General features: G+C 40.2%; 1 protein-coding gene across 1 annotated transcript; it reads right to left on the bottom strand.

Moving 5' to 3' along the window:
* On the bottom strand, nucleotides 1-581 carry LOC113018385 (tripartite motif-containing protein 16-like protein; the record flags this gene model as incomplete). Its single annotated transcript, XM_026161451.1, has 1 exon — nucleotides 1-581. A coding segment is annotated over one exon (570 nt), but the record flags the coding sequence as incomplete, so codon positions are not given.
* Nucleotides 582-13,652: the final 13,071 nt, after the last annotated feature.

Below are 13,652 nucleotides of genomic sequence, written 5' to 3'. Positions count from 1 at the left end.
ATCATTTCTGTCTATTTCAGTTTAATGAACTCTGCGGTGTCACTGTCATAATAAAAGAACCGAAGTCCAGCATAGAGCGGCTGAGTGAATGTGGTCTGGACTCTGTGGAGGAGAGTCATGGTTTCAGAGACGCTGTAGAAAGACAGAATACCTGCTCTGTGATCCAGGTACACTCCTACTCTGGTGGACCGAGGACCTGAGAGGTTGGTTCGGACTTCATTGTGCCAAAACTGAAAACCATTTGAATCGTAACGTAAAGACCAAGATTTGTCGTTGAATTCAAATTTGCATTCATCAGAGCTCCCTGCTCTGCTGATATTCTTGTATGCAACTGCTACACCAACTGCTCCTCCTCTCCACTCCACCTCCCAGTAACAACGTCCAGTCAGACTCTCTCTACTCAGGACCTGAAGCCATGCAGTGAATCTGTCTGGATGATCAGAATAAGACTGTTGTTGTTCCATTCTTGTTACTTTTCTGTTCCCCTCAGATAATAACAGATGTGTGTTTGCTGTGTTTGGATCCAGTGTGATTTCACGTGAATATTTTAAGAATCCAGCTCTGGTCTTTGGCTCTGGTGGTGACAGTAAAACATCCTCTTCAGTGACTGTCAGTGAGATGTTTGTCCATTCCTCTCTCAGAATGTCCTGTAGTTTATCTCTGGTCTCTGACACAGCTGCTGTCACATCCTCAAAGTAGCTCAGATGGAACAAGAGAAGGTTTCTCGGTCGAGCTGAACTCCTTTCTGCGCCATTTCTCCTCTCAGTAATAATGACAGTGTAGGTTCCTCTTTGTAGAAGTGAAACTAATCTAAACCCAACATATGTGTTGTAGGCTGATAGCTGTCGGTGAGGGAATGAGGTGACATCACCAAGAGGAGGTGCTGTGTTTCAGTGAAATGAGGTAAGAGTTGTGAGTCTTACATTTAAACATTTTGGTCGGCTCAGTTTTTAGGTGGCAATTTCTGATTAATCGTGCCTTTAAACAGGCGACTTAAATGAATTCAGCAGTTCTCTCACTGCAGCATTTACGGCAACCCTTATAAAAAAAATGACTTAGCAATTAAACTAGAGCAATATCTGAAACCAGTGTAACTAACAACACCAATGTGAACAACGTCTAAAATTGTCACTGAAATTGCCAAAACTGCTAAACTGTGTCTACAGCATTGCCTACAACTACACAAGGCAACTCCCACAATCTCCCAAAAATCTGCAGGGTAACAAACCTGTGAAACTAACAAAACACCTGGAGTGATGCAAGCAACCATTGACACTATACCTGCAACTAACAAAATCAATGGAAACTACAGAAACCTCTGGCAGCAAAACCAACAACAGAAAGTGATCCCTTTTGCAGTTGAATAACCACTGTAACTGCAGCAACCTTAAAAACAACAAGATTCCATACTGTGCAACACATGTAAAACATTGCAAGCACACCAATCCTGTAATGACAACTTCTGCATTGTAATTCTTTAGCTGGCCCAAATTCTCATTTAGATTTGAAAGCATTTCACATACGTAAAGGCAGATGGCATAAGCATGAATTAAGACAAATGTTTGGGGAAGGCCTCAGAGCAGAATAGCAGTGGTGGCTCCCAGCCCAGGCAGATTCGCATATAGTAATGAGAGGAGAGTGAATTGAAATATAGTCCCTGTAGCTTCTGCACCGTGGCTGCTGGGTGACCCCGAGTCTGGGGCTCTCCTCAGCTCCTTCCAGGAGGGTGGCACAGTGGCACCTGCTAATTAATGTGACTTCTGTATGAAACTACAGCAATGCCTGGAAATCAGTCATATGTTTGCATCACTGTAGGGTCTTTATAGTATAAAGCACCTTGAGTGAACAGTTGTTGTGATTTGGCGCTATATAGATAAAACTGAGATTAATTGAGGAGCTTGTGTAACATTTTCATGTCTTTGAACGTTGAACGCTGAAACCTCGGAAAACAGTGAATATAGGAGTCGCAGTTTGTATTAAACAGAATACATATAGAATACATTTAAAAATGTTGGTCACCTCAGGTCTTACTTTGTAATTTCTGATCAATGATCATACAATCATTGAAAATCTGTCAAACCTAGAATGAGGAAAAGAGTAAGACCACATACAAGATTCTTATTTGTCGTTAAGGATGTGACAGAGGAGGATGCTAGGGACTGGATGAGATGGTGGCAGAGGATCTGCTGTGGTGATTCCCTAAATGGAGCAGCCAAAAGAAAAAGACGTGCTGACGTCATGAGTCGGTCAGTATGCTTAAAATACCAGTTTTCTAACTGACTGTCAGCTTTCACTGTGCAAAATGTGAATATTTTGTTTCCTCACTAGGAGGAAAACATTTAGGAGTAATGGTCATGTGCACTCTGCACCTCCAGACCTAAACACTATGAGAAGCTTTTAAAGATTACATGTGTCCAACTCCAGTGTTGTCAGAGTTCCTAAACAGACTCAGGCGCAGACGAGGGATCCTTGCAGAAAAGACAGTGAATGTATTTACAGTGACAACACCAAGTGATTATATATATACACAATGTTCTAGAGGGGCTCCAGGGACCGTGGGGGAAAAGGAAGGGATCAAACATGCTCCACTCCTCTCCAAATCACACTCCACTCTCCTCAGCAGGCTCTCATGCTTCCACACACTCACTTGCAGGATTTCAGGTAGGCAGGTCTAGGAAAGATCTACACAAAGAAGCGTCAGTTAGTAACGACAACAACTCAAGGATTCTAGTTTTCAGATTAAAGGGTGCCTGACACAGATTGCTCAACGATCCAACGATGAGTAGCAAAGCACTACTGTCTTAAGAAGGGCTCAAGATTAGTGGAGATCAGCAGCAGGTGGGGAGATTGAACGCAGGTGCGTGGGCCAAGGGCGGGAGCCCGTAATAAGCACCGCCCCAGCAGAGGAGAGAGAGAGAGAGAGCAGAAAACAAAAAAAAACAAAAAAAAACAACATGTTGCCTAACAAGGGGCCAGCTGGCGAGGCACGGGGACCATGACAAATGTGCAGTTGTCCTGTCATTCACAAGTTAATAGATTAACTCAGAAATAAATAGAAATACTCAGTGCATGAAGATCACGAGTGCTGGAAACATTAGCAAAACAACTGGTAAAGTTGGAGACTTGCAGTGTGCGAGCTGTTGTCATGGACATTGTTAACTATGTTTCAGCTCAGTAACTGCCTCGTTTGTTTGTTTGTTTTGCATAGATGTGCATGTATTTATTTTATTGTTGCTCTGTTTTGACGATGCTAGTTTGAGATGCTGTCATCTCTGAGATGAGTTTTTGTACCTGATCTCTGGGCAGGAACAATAAACTTGACTAAACTGATATTAAAAACACTGATTTGTTCTAATCCAGATGTAGTAGCTTTACGATGATTTCTGCAGGTTGAAGAACAGCTGGAATCATCATCTGAACATTTAACCTTTGTAAGAGCAGCACAAAGACGCAGAAACAGGCTCTCTCTCAGTGTCGTTTTACAAATACTGTAATGTTACAGCTGCAGTAAAAACAAGATGAAAATAATCAGGGTGAATTTAATTGTTACTGAAACAAAATGTAAGGTCTTCACTAAATACTTCACCATCTACAATCCCTCTCTAATCAGTCGTGTTGATAGGCTGTAAAGCTGTAAAACCATAAAAGTCCACAAAAACACCACTGCAAGCATCACAGGGAAACATTAGAATAGAATAGAATAGAATAGAATAGCCTTTATTGTCATTGTACAGAGTACAACGAAATTGGAGTGCCGCTCCCTTGGTGCAAGTTTCAATAATAAATATAAATGTAAAATATAAAAGTACAAAAAAAAAAACAAAAACAAAAAAACCAATCGTAAGTACTCAAACAATAGTATGTACAATATATACAGGATAGCAGCATTGATATAATGACAGTGTGGCACACAGTGACTGTTTCGCTTCCTGCAGCCAAGCAGAAAATATGAAAATGAGGAACAAAATCCAACAGATTTAACAGAAGTAATGACCTTTTTTTTCTGTCCTGCTAAAACACATCACTAATAGCAGAAACATTAGACGTGCTTGTTTAACTAAAGGAGAATCGCAGAGAGAACCAGGACACCAGCACTTAAGCAGCTAACACATAATAAAGGGAGCTGCAAAGGAAAAACAGGGAGAATAAAAACACCATAAACAACATCCTGACTCATCTGCATGAATCACAGCAGGTTCATCTGGAGTGTGTTTGTTTTAATTGTTGCTCTGAGTTCACACTTGAACACCTGTGCACACAGAAGCATCTCTGCCTTTTTGTACCTCTGGTCACATTAAGATGGGCAGTGGGAGACTTTGGAGGGGCTTGCTCACATAAAATCAAATACAGTTGACATAATCTTCCAACAGCAGAATCTTTTTTTCTGGATAAATCAAAATCAGAGACTTGAACACCTACACAGCATCTGAACATGTGCATACTGTCCTCACTACAGTACCAAAGCTCATCATCTTGTTATGACTTATGGTTCCATAACAGGGTGTCAGTTCTGGAGTTTCCCCAAAATTACTGTTAACAGTACATATTCAGTCATAACCACACAGGCACTGCCTCTAAATAAAACCCAGTATCTGTACCCCACTCTGACAGTGTATCTGCTCATTTCCTGTTGTTTTCACAGAGAGCTGGATTCTTGGTTTCCCCCCCAAAAACACCCCATGATGTGAAGATGATAGTAATGAGTTACACACACCATCAGAGGGGGCAAAAGTACAGACGTTCTTTACTTAAGTAGAAGAACAGATACCCGTGTTTTTAAAAAATATTCTCCAGTAAAAGCACTGAAGCAACTTCTTTGAGTAAAAGTGAAAAAGTACAGTTTACAGGTTACAAGGTAACTAAAGCTTGTGCTATATTAATATAAGAATATAATCAGAAAATATTATTAGTGCACAAGAATACAAATATTATTCTAATCTAAATTCTAATTCTAATGAATGTGCTTATTTTGATTTGAAAGATTTCAAAACAATAACTGTTTCCTGTTGCCTACTTTGTAGAGGGTGACTTTGCCTCTAAACAGGAAAATGAGCAGTCAGGGGTTGAAGTGGTGGAGGAACTCTAAAATTAGTAATGGCGCTCAGTGTGGGGAAAAAATGATGGCCCACAATAATTTCTGATGTAAGCTTCATAAAGTTTTCTTAGTGTAAAGGCTGCAATCAGCTGACCTGCTGCTCTTTGTGGATTTACACAACTGAACTTAACAACATGTACACAGTTTCACCAGCTATCATATCTGATGTCCATCCCCTACACTCACACTATGCGGCTTCACACTAGACAGTATACAGCTCATACAAAGTTTCAATTCAGTTAAGTAATCTAAGGATCATTATCTTAAATGCACATTCATTTCTGCCACACTTGATGTAACCATAAGCAGTCCAACAGTGTTTTATAGTGAATTCACCACATGAATGCAAACTAACCTGTTTTCCCCGGACACAACAACACACTAGCTACTCTGAAGTACCACAACCATAACTCCAGCCCACTTTAATCCCTGAGTATAAACACTAGAAGAACTTAAAGGAACAAGTTTGCTTTGGAAATGTAAGGAGTAGAAAGCACAGATATTTATACACAGTTTAATAATGTAGGGAGTAAAACTAAAAATAAATACTCAAGTGAAGTAAACATATGTGAAAAATCTACTTAAGTATTTGTACTATGTTAACTTTCCACCTTTGTAAACCAAACCAACATCAATAAAACCTTATTAACATCCATCCGTAAATATAGATGGTACATGGAAAAACAATCAAATGATGAAATGATTTTATGTGCAGATCAGCAGCTCATAAACTGGTCACAACTATCGATCTATTAATCATTTTTCTCTCTCCCTTTGTTGTTTAGGCTTAAACAATTAAAAGACAAAAGTGTGTTTTCATCAGACTGCTCTCACATCTACAGGATAAAGTTTTTTCCCCTTTTTAAATGGTAAAAGTCCAGAATGTTTCATTTGACTGTTTTTCTACACGAACGAGTAAATTTCTACAGGTCTACATACATTTCAACACTAATTTTCTCTTTGCATTAGCAAAGACGAACAGACAAAACCACAAATAAATCCACAAGTCAAGAAGTTTTCATTAAGAGTGTAAGGAAGAGGACTCCCTTACTGCATTTATTTATATTGTATTGTCTGTATAGCACTTTAGAGCACACCTTTCACTTTATTAAAAGCACCTTATCAAGCACTTTATGAGCATTGCACTTTAAGCATGGATTTGCACACAAGAAGTTTAAATATTTATTGACTATTTATTGGGAATTTTAAAATCAGTTGGTGGCCTTGTTTCAGATCCTGCACAGCTGCTCCTCATCAAGGAATGTGGTGGTTGTCTGTCAGGAGAGAAGAATGGTGATTGAGATTGTGATTAAGGTTTACCAGTAAGGAAAACTAATGCAAATGTGTGTGTGAAATCTAGGGATAAAAGTGGTGCAAATAAGTAGTGATGGGACGTTCTGTATCGAGGCTTCGGAGCGTGTGTCGAGTAATGGAGGGGGCGTTTCCGCGAAGCGCGTATCGAGGCTTGCTTCATTTATGGGAGGAGCTGAAAATGATGACGTCCGAAGCCTCGCTGCCCGGCTGTACCACGTGACTGGTTCATGAAGCGGTTCGAACTTTGCCGCAAATAATCATTTTCCATACTGCCAGCATAAATATACACAGTATACTGCCATCACTACACTATAGGTGTTTTACACACTCCTTTTGTTGTTGACATTTACAGGCTGTGTGCAAAATGCCACACTCTTCAAATTCATGCCAGCTATTATTTTTACGTCCAGTAGGTGTCCTGCTAGAGCAAATGAAGCTTCATGAAGCTTCGCGTTGGGGTGAACCAATTGGATGAAAAGCTTCAGTGCTTCATGGGGCTTCATCTGCCCATCACTACAAATAAGTGTTTGTAAGTTAATGATTACTCACCTTTCTTGCCTGTGTCCTCTTCAAGGTGTTTGGGCAAATGTTTCCCCGGGGGTCCAGACACCATTTAAAGGTTCCGGGAGAGACCATTGGTAAAGAGAGTGTGGTGAATCTTTTTGTGCTTGGGTTTCTGGGTTTTTATAATATTGGGTTTGGTGTAACATTAAAGTGTGAAATATTTATTAATATGTAAATGTGAAGATGTATTTATGTATTTATTTATTCTTATTGATATATTGTATACTGTGGTGGAAGGTTGGGATTTAAGAATTTACCTGAGAGTGGAATAATGGTTAAGTCTGTGACAGCTGAACATATTTAAGGCTGCCAGTTGTCATTAGAGGTGGATTTTTGTGCTGTGAAGAAGCTCGACAAGTTAATTGTTTTAAGGAGAGCCATATAGCAAATAAATACTTTGTTCCACTACACTTGCCTTGGTCTGTCTCACTGTTTCCAGCCGCTAAGGGCTGCACTGTTACAAAGAGGAAAAAGAAAATCACACCAGACAATATAAACCACATATTGTGGAATTTCTATCAACAACTAACAAACTAATGAAGTCAGCAGGGTCTCCATGATTGATAAAAAGATAAAGTCCAGCACAGAGCAGCTGAGTGCATATGGTCTGGACTCTGAAGAGTCATGGTTCAGCTGTAGAAAGACAAAATACCTGCCAAGTATTTTATGAATGTAACCAGTTTGAGACATTATGTGAGAAGAGCATAATAATTATCCATCCATCCGCTTCTCCTTTCCAGGGTCGCAGTGGGCACTGGAGCCTATCCCAGCTGTCATAGGGCAAGAGACAGGCTAACACATAGAGACACAGACAAACATTCACTCACAGATTCACACCTATGGGCAATTTAGATTGACCAGTTAACCTATCCCCCCTATTGCATGTTTTTGGACGGTGGGAGGAAGCCGGAGTACCCGGAGGGAACCCACGCAAACATGGTGAGAACATGCAAACTCCACACAGAAAGCACCCGGCCTGATGGTGGAATTGAACTCAGGACTTTTTTGCTGTGCAGCAACAGTGCTAACCACCGTGCCACCATGCTGACCGCATAATAATTGTTTATTTAATAATCATTAATCAATTTAATTCAATTTTTTAATAAGCAAATGAACACAACAGCAGTTGCGTCATGGTGCTTTATGCAGGCCTGGGGATCTGAAGACCATTTAAAGGTTCCTGGATGAACACTTCTTGTTTTTTAGAAATTTAACTGAATTTTTAGGATTTTACTGTACTAATAAATTATGTTCGTGTTTTTGTAGATTTTTATTATTTTTTATTAAAAAACTTGTGGTGAAAGCACCATGAGACTCATCGGTAGCAGAGTGTGAAATGCTTCCTGTTTCCCAGTTATTGATTGTAAATCTCTAAAATGGTCAGTAAATACAATCAGATGACACTGTGTTTAAAGAAGAGATTTAAGAAAGTTCAACAAATCAACCAAGTGAAAAATTCCACTTTAATTACCACAAGTCAAAGTGGACACAATTCTATCCCCAGAGACGAAACCAAGTGTTATACCAGGCAGTAAACATGTTTATTTAACCTTCAGACCGTATTATCATCAAACATTATATAGTGTTATTTACAGCGATTCTTTTCCATGTACATTATTTTCCAGTCCCCTTCAGCCTCACCACTGTTGTTATGGAGGAGCAGTGGTGATGAGCTACTGGGTCTGCTGAGCTCTAAAACTAAAACTGGTACTCGGAACCTGAAGTTTGAACAGTGACGCAGCCACACAGCTTGTTATGTCCAGGCTAACAGTCCTCACAGCTGCAGAAAAAACAGCGAACATGTTCCCCTTGTGTGAATCTGTTGGACTGTTTCTTGTAAGTGAATTCAGTGCCTGAAGATGAACACTAACAGCTAAGTGTGATTTAATTAAGACAAACACTTACTGACTTTTGTAGATTCAGTTACTACGGCAACAGTCCCTCCTCCTCCCCCTCTGCCTGTTAGTGTTGAATTCAAAGCAGCTTATCTGGCTCCCTCTGCTGGTTAAACTGTTGAACTACCACATTAACTTGTTACCAAAAAGTTGATTCTGTGACCTGTGAGGTCAGTTCCTTCATCATTAATATGCAATAATACTAATAATACCAATAATAACAACTTTTTCTAATGATTTTTCTTATCTCTATATTTAAAATATAGATATAATATGTATAATACAATATATATTACAAGTAAATAAAAGAAATAAAATAAAATCATTTAAAGTAATTAAATATTTAGAATAATGATCATCTGAACCTTTGCATTAAGAAGTAAGAAGTCTTTTCATTTTTGTTGAATACCCCCGATTTAAAGCAACACTTACTGTTGGCTGCATCAGAAATTCCAGAGCATTCCTAATATTTTGGCCAGTCTATCACCATACATGAAGGGGAAATCATGTTAGTAACTCATTTCAACAAGAACCAGGCGCAGGGGCATGTTTATCACCTCTTTCTTTAACAGTTGCTGTAGTTTTGAAAGCATGATTGGAGTGCTCCATATCATTTATTTCATTTAAGGTACGAGTTTCTGTTGGCCAGCAAGGTGTTGGTGGAAACTGTGCTACTGTAGGCCAAAGATGAAGCGAGATGAGAGGGGGAAGGTTTGTTAGGAGGCAGAGAGAGGTGTTAAGGGAGCCTCCAGGCAGGCGGAAAGGAAGATGAGTCAATCAACATGCTTAAGTTATCAGTTTTAAAACAACAATCAGTGATTGTTCTTTTTAAAAGCATTTGACAATAATTAAATGCTACACTTTAAAAATTAGCAGTGGCTCATGGTGAAAGCAGCCAATCATTTGACCTTAATCCTTGATTTGCTGTGTGACTGTAAGGTCTGGCTAATAGTTGTAGTTTCTGTTTATTGTTTTCGCTCAGCTTTTCAGCTCAATCTTTTCACCACTTCTTCCACACTGAACTTTTCCTACAAGCTGGGGATGGGCTGGTCAAGTTAAGAGATTTGATTGGGCAATCCAGTGTCAGCAATGAAAATGAATGAATGGGCTGCTGTGAGTGGTTGTACAGCTAGTGCGAGCCTTTCAGGCCTCCTCTGATAATTTCAATGACAGATGACGAATTAAATGAGACATCAAACATCAATGTCCTTTAATAATTACCACTGTGATCCAACTTTCCTGTCACTGGTTTAAAGGATTTCTCAAACCAGTTAATGAAGGTTTATATACCGTTAGCTTGATAGCATAATTGCCTAAGTCATTTTTTTGTGTTTTCGGAAAACAAGAAAAAACTAATTTTCTAAATATCACATGCATATTTTTAATTGATATTTTCACAGAACATTTAAGTATATGTGAGGAAAAGTATGGAAAAAGAACAAAACCCAACATCATTTCTTTTGTCTAATAAAAGTGACTTAGGCAGTTTTTCTTCAAACTATAAAATGAACATGACATACTATAATGTAACCATAACACACTGTAACTTTTCAATTTTAATCACAAAATGGCAGCTAGAGTAAGGAGACTTACTCACTTCACCTCACCCACCCATTAATTTGCAGAGGAGGCCTGTAGGCTCATAAAAGAGGTGTGCGTGTGTCTATGTGTGTTTGTATCTGTCTGTGTGTGTTTGTCTCTCTCTTTCTCTTCGTGTGCGGGTGTGTGTGTGTGCGTGTGTGTGTGTGTGTGTGTGTGTGTGTGTGTGCGTGCGTGCGTGCGTGTGTGTGCGTGCGTGTGTGTGTGTGTACTATTTGGTAGGCTATGTATACTACTGATGAGGAAGATCATCATAGTACTTGTGGGCCACTCTTGGTAGTACATTTTTCATTGACTGTAAGTCACTGTATTTCCTCAGGGTGATGGGCAACTGAGCAGGAAAGAGTGGGATCCACTTGAATGGCTTGTTGTCGGGTATGCTGATGCGCCGAGGCAGGTCTTCCCAGTCAGATTCAAAATCCAGCTTGTACCTGATCCGTCCATCAGTCAAGTACTGCAAAGCCCGGAGGTCATGGACTGTGGGGTCCCCAACTTTTTTGCCGGGTCGAATATTGGTGACATAGGTGCCAGATAACTTCATGAAGTCATTGTGGTATAGTTGAGTCACCCTGTATGGGGATGGATTAATGCGTGCAGCCTCAAAGATGACAACGTAATCTCGTGGAGTGTAAACGTCTTGCACAATGCGCCGTTCAATTAGACTGTGCATGGAGTCACACTCCATCTGTGTGTGGCCTGCAACTAGAAATTTCTGCTCAATGCTGACACCATGCTTCATGGCCAGGTAAAGGTAGGCGTTGCTGATGGTAGCACACCGGTTCTGATACCCGCAGCCATCACTCCAGACAATGACTTTCTCAATGTTTCTGTTGGCCTGTAGGACAGACTCAAAGTGGTTGGACTGCAGATGTGCAAAAACCTCACTGCTGAGGGAGCCTTCATGTTCTTCCCAAGCATAACAGTACCAATCTCTGTTGTTCATGTTGAAGCAGGTAAAGTTGTGCATCTGTAATTTAGTTTTGTAGTACATTGTACTTGCTTTTGTCTGGGGGCAAAGAAGAACGCGTTGAAGGTCCATTGTCCACACTGAAAGTGTGTCACTGGATTCATTTTTGTCTGCAGCCTTTTCAGCTTGAGCCTGACTCTTCAATCTCAAGTGTGTAGCAAGAGCATCCTCATCTGTATTTCCTACCTTGGCGCTTACACAGATGTCACATTGGCCTTTTTTTGGAATGAACACAGAGTAATCCTGCTCTCCAAAAACCTTCCGAAAGTATGTCTCACTCACAGCACGCTTTCCATTCTCATTGGCAGCATTCTGGTATTCCTTGTGAAGCTCTCTCAAAACTGTTCCTGGCTCCAGGAACTTCTTGTTCTGATAAGAGGGAACCTGGCGGCAGTAATGGGATGGGACTGTAGGTATTCCAGAGAGCCACTCTTTCAGGAAGGCCTGGTCTCCATCTGATATTGGCATATGAGGACCAGTCTTGTTGATCTTGGGGTTGGGCTGGGTATGAGTGTTGGGTTTCATGCCTGCAGTTAACCATGATCCAATGGTTCTCAGGGCAATACCAAGTGTGGAACAGAAAAGATTTTTGCACACAGGTATTTTGCATCTATCTGAGAGTTGCAGGTGGTATAGCAGAGATGTTGTTCTCCTTGAATCAACACCACCTTTCTTCTGTTTTATGGGCACATTTTCAACAACAGTCTGGATATACACCTTGCGTGTCTCCCAGGAAGGCATGGACCAGAAATTGTTGAAGATTCCTCTTCTCTCAACTTCAGTCAGTAGCTCACAACTTCTTTTCGTTGACTTGAAGCAGTGCTGTGATGTGCATGGTGGGCCCATGGCCTTTGGTGGTCTCTCCTGTCCCATTGTATTCTTGTAATTCTCTCCCTTCAGACGCTTTTCTTTGATGACATTTTTCTTCCACGTATGGGGCAGTGGACGCTTGTGACGAACAGCAGAAGTGCTGGGGGTTGGACTGGCTTCCTCTTCCTCTGCTTCCACCTCCCCTCCTTCCTCTTCCTCCCCTTCATCTTCGTCTCCTTCCCCTTTCTTTTCCTCTCCTTCATCTTCCTCTCCTTCTCCTTCCTTTTCCTCTCCTTCCCCTTCCTTTTCTTCTCCTTCATCTTCGTCTCCTTCCCCTTTCTTTTCCTCTCCTTCATCTTCCTCTCCTTCTCCTTCCTTTTCCTCTCCTTCCCCTTCCTTTTCTTCTCCTTCATCTTCCTCTCCTTCCCCTTTCTTTTCCTCTCCTTCATCTTCCTCTCCTTCCTCTGGCTGCTTATCAGTCTGTTGCCCCATATCAACATAATTTCCTCCTTCTCCCTCATCTATATCCACCAACTCCTCTAAGTTCACATCAACTTCCTTTCCTGATGATACAACAGAAAATAAAATGCTGTTGGAGTATCTTAAAATGGTAAATCAAGATGACATCTAAATCTACTTGTGTAGTCAAAATGTCTGCTATGTAAAAAAAAAAAAAAAATCAATTTGTACTATTAATATCAAATCAAATCAATTTATTTTTGTATAGCCCAAAATCACAACAACAGTCGCCTCAAAGGGCTACATGAATATTACTGGCAATAGAGTTCAACCAGTATCAGTCATTTGAACACAGTCAATATAAAGTCCAATTTAACAATTAACAATGAACCCAGGGCGTCCCCCGTCCTTAGACTCTCCTCCTAATAAAAAGCAAATGTTTGAAACATAATATAATTTGCAAACTTGCTGAAAATGCTCAAATTGCCTTTGAAATTGCCAAAGATTTACTCTGGTAGCATGCTGCTGTTAGCTAGCTGCTAGCTTGTACTACATTACTATGCTAATGCTACACTACTAACGCTAATGTTAGCTAGCCATCATACTTTGTTTGCAACAAAAAAGTAATCTTTTAACATGGTCATAACCTCTTTGATTGAATGAAAATACATTTAGTGACCAAAAAACTAAAAAAATATGAACTTTTACCAGATGTAAATGAATCAAAAAGAAGAGCAAGGGCTTCACTTGCGGTCAACCTCTTCTTCTTATCAGCCATTTTGCATACATCAAAACTGCCTAAGTCAAATTGATTGTAGCAAAACTGCCTAAGTCCAATGGTAAAACTGCCTAAGTCAAATGAATGACTTAGGCAAGTATGTTTTTTGACTCTTATGAGTGTTGTGATTGGCCAATGACATAGGCAGACGGACAGGATGATGCAACAGTG

This window comes from Astatotilapia calliptera, unplaced genomic scaffold (assembly GCF_900246225.1).
Source record: "Astatotilapia calliptera unplaced genomic scaffold, fAstCal1.2 U_scaffold_73, whole genome shotgun sequence".
Taxonomy (NCBI): Eukaryota; Metazoa; Chordata; class Actinopteri; order Cichliformes; family Cichlidae; genus Astatotilapia; species Astatotilapia calliptera.
This window is presented reverse-complemented; position numbering and strand designations above follow the sequence as displayed.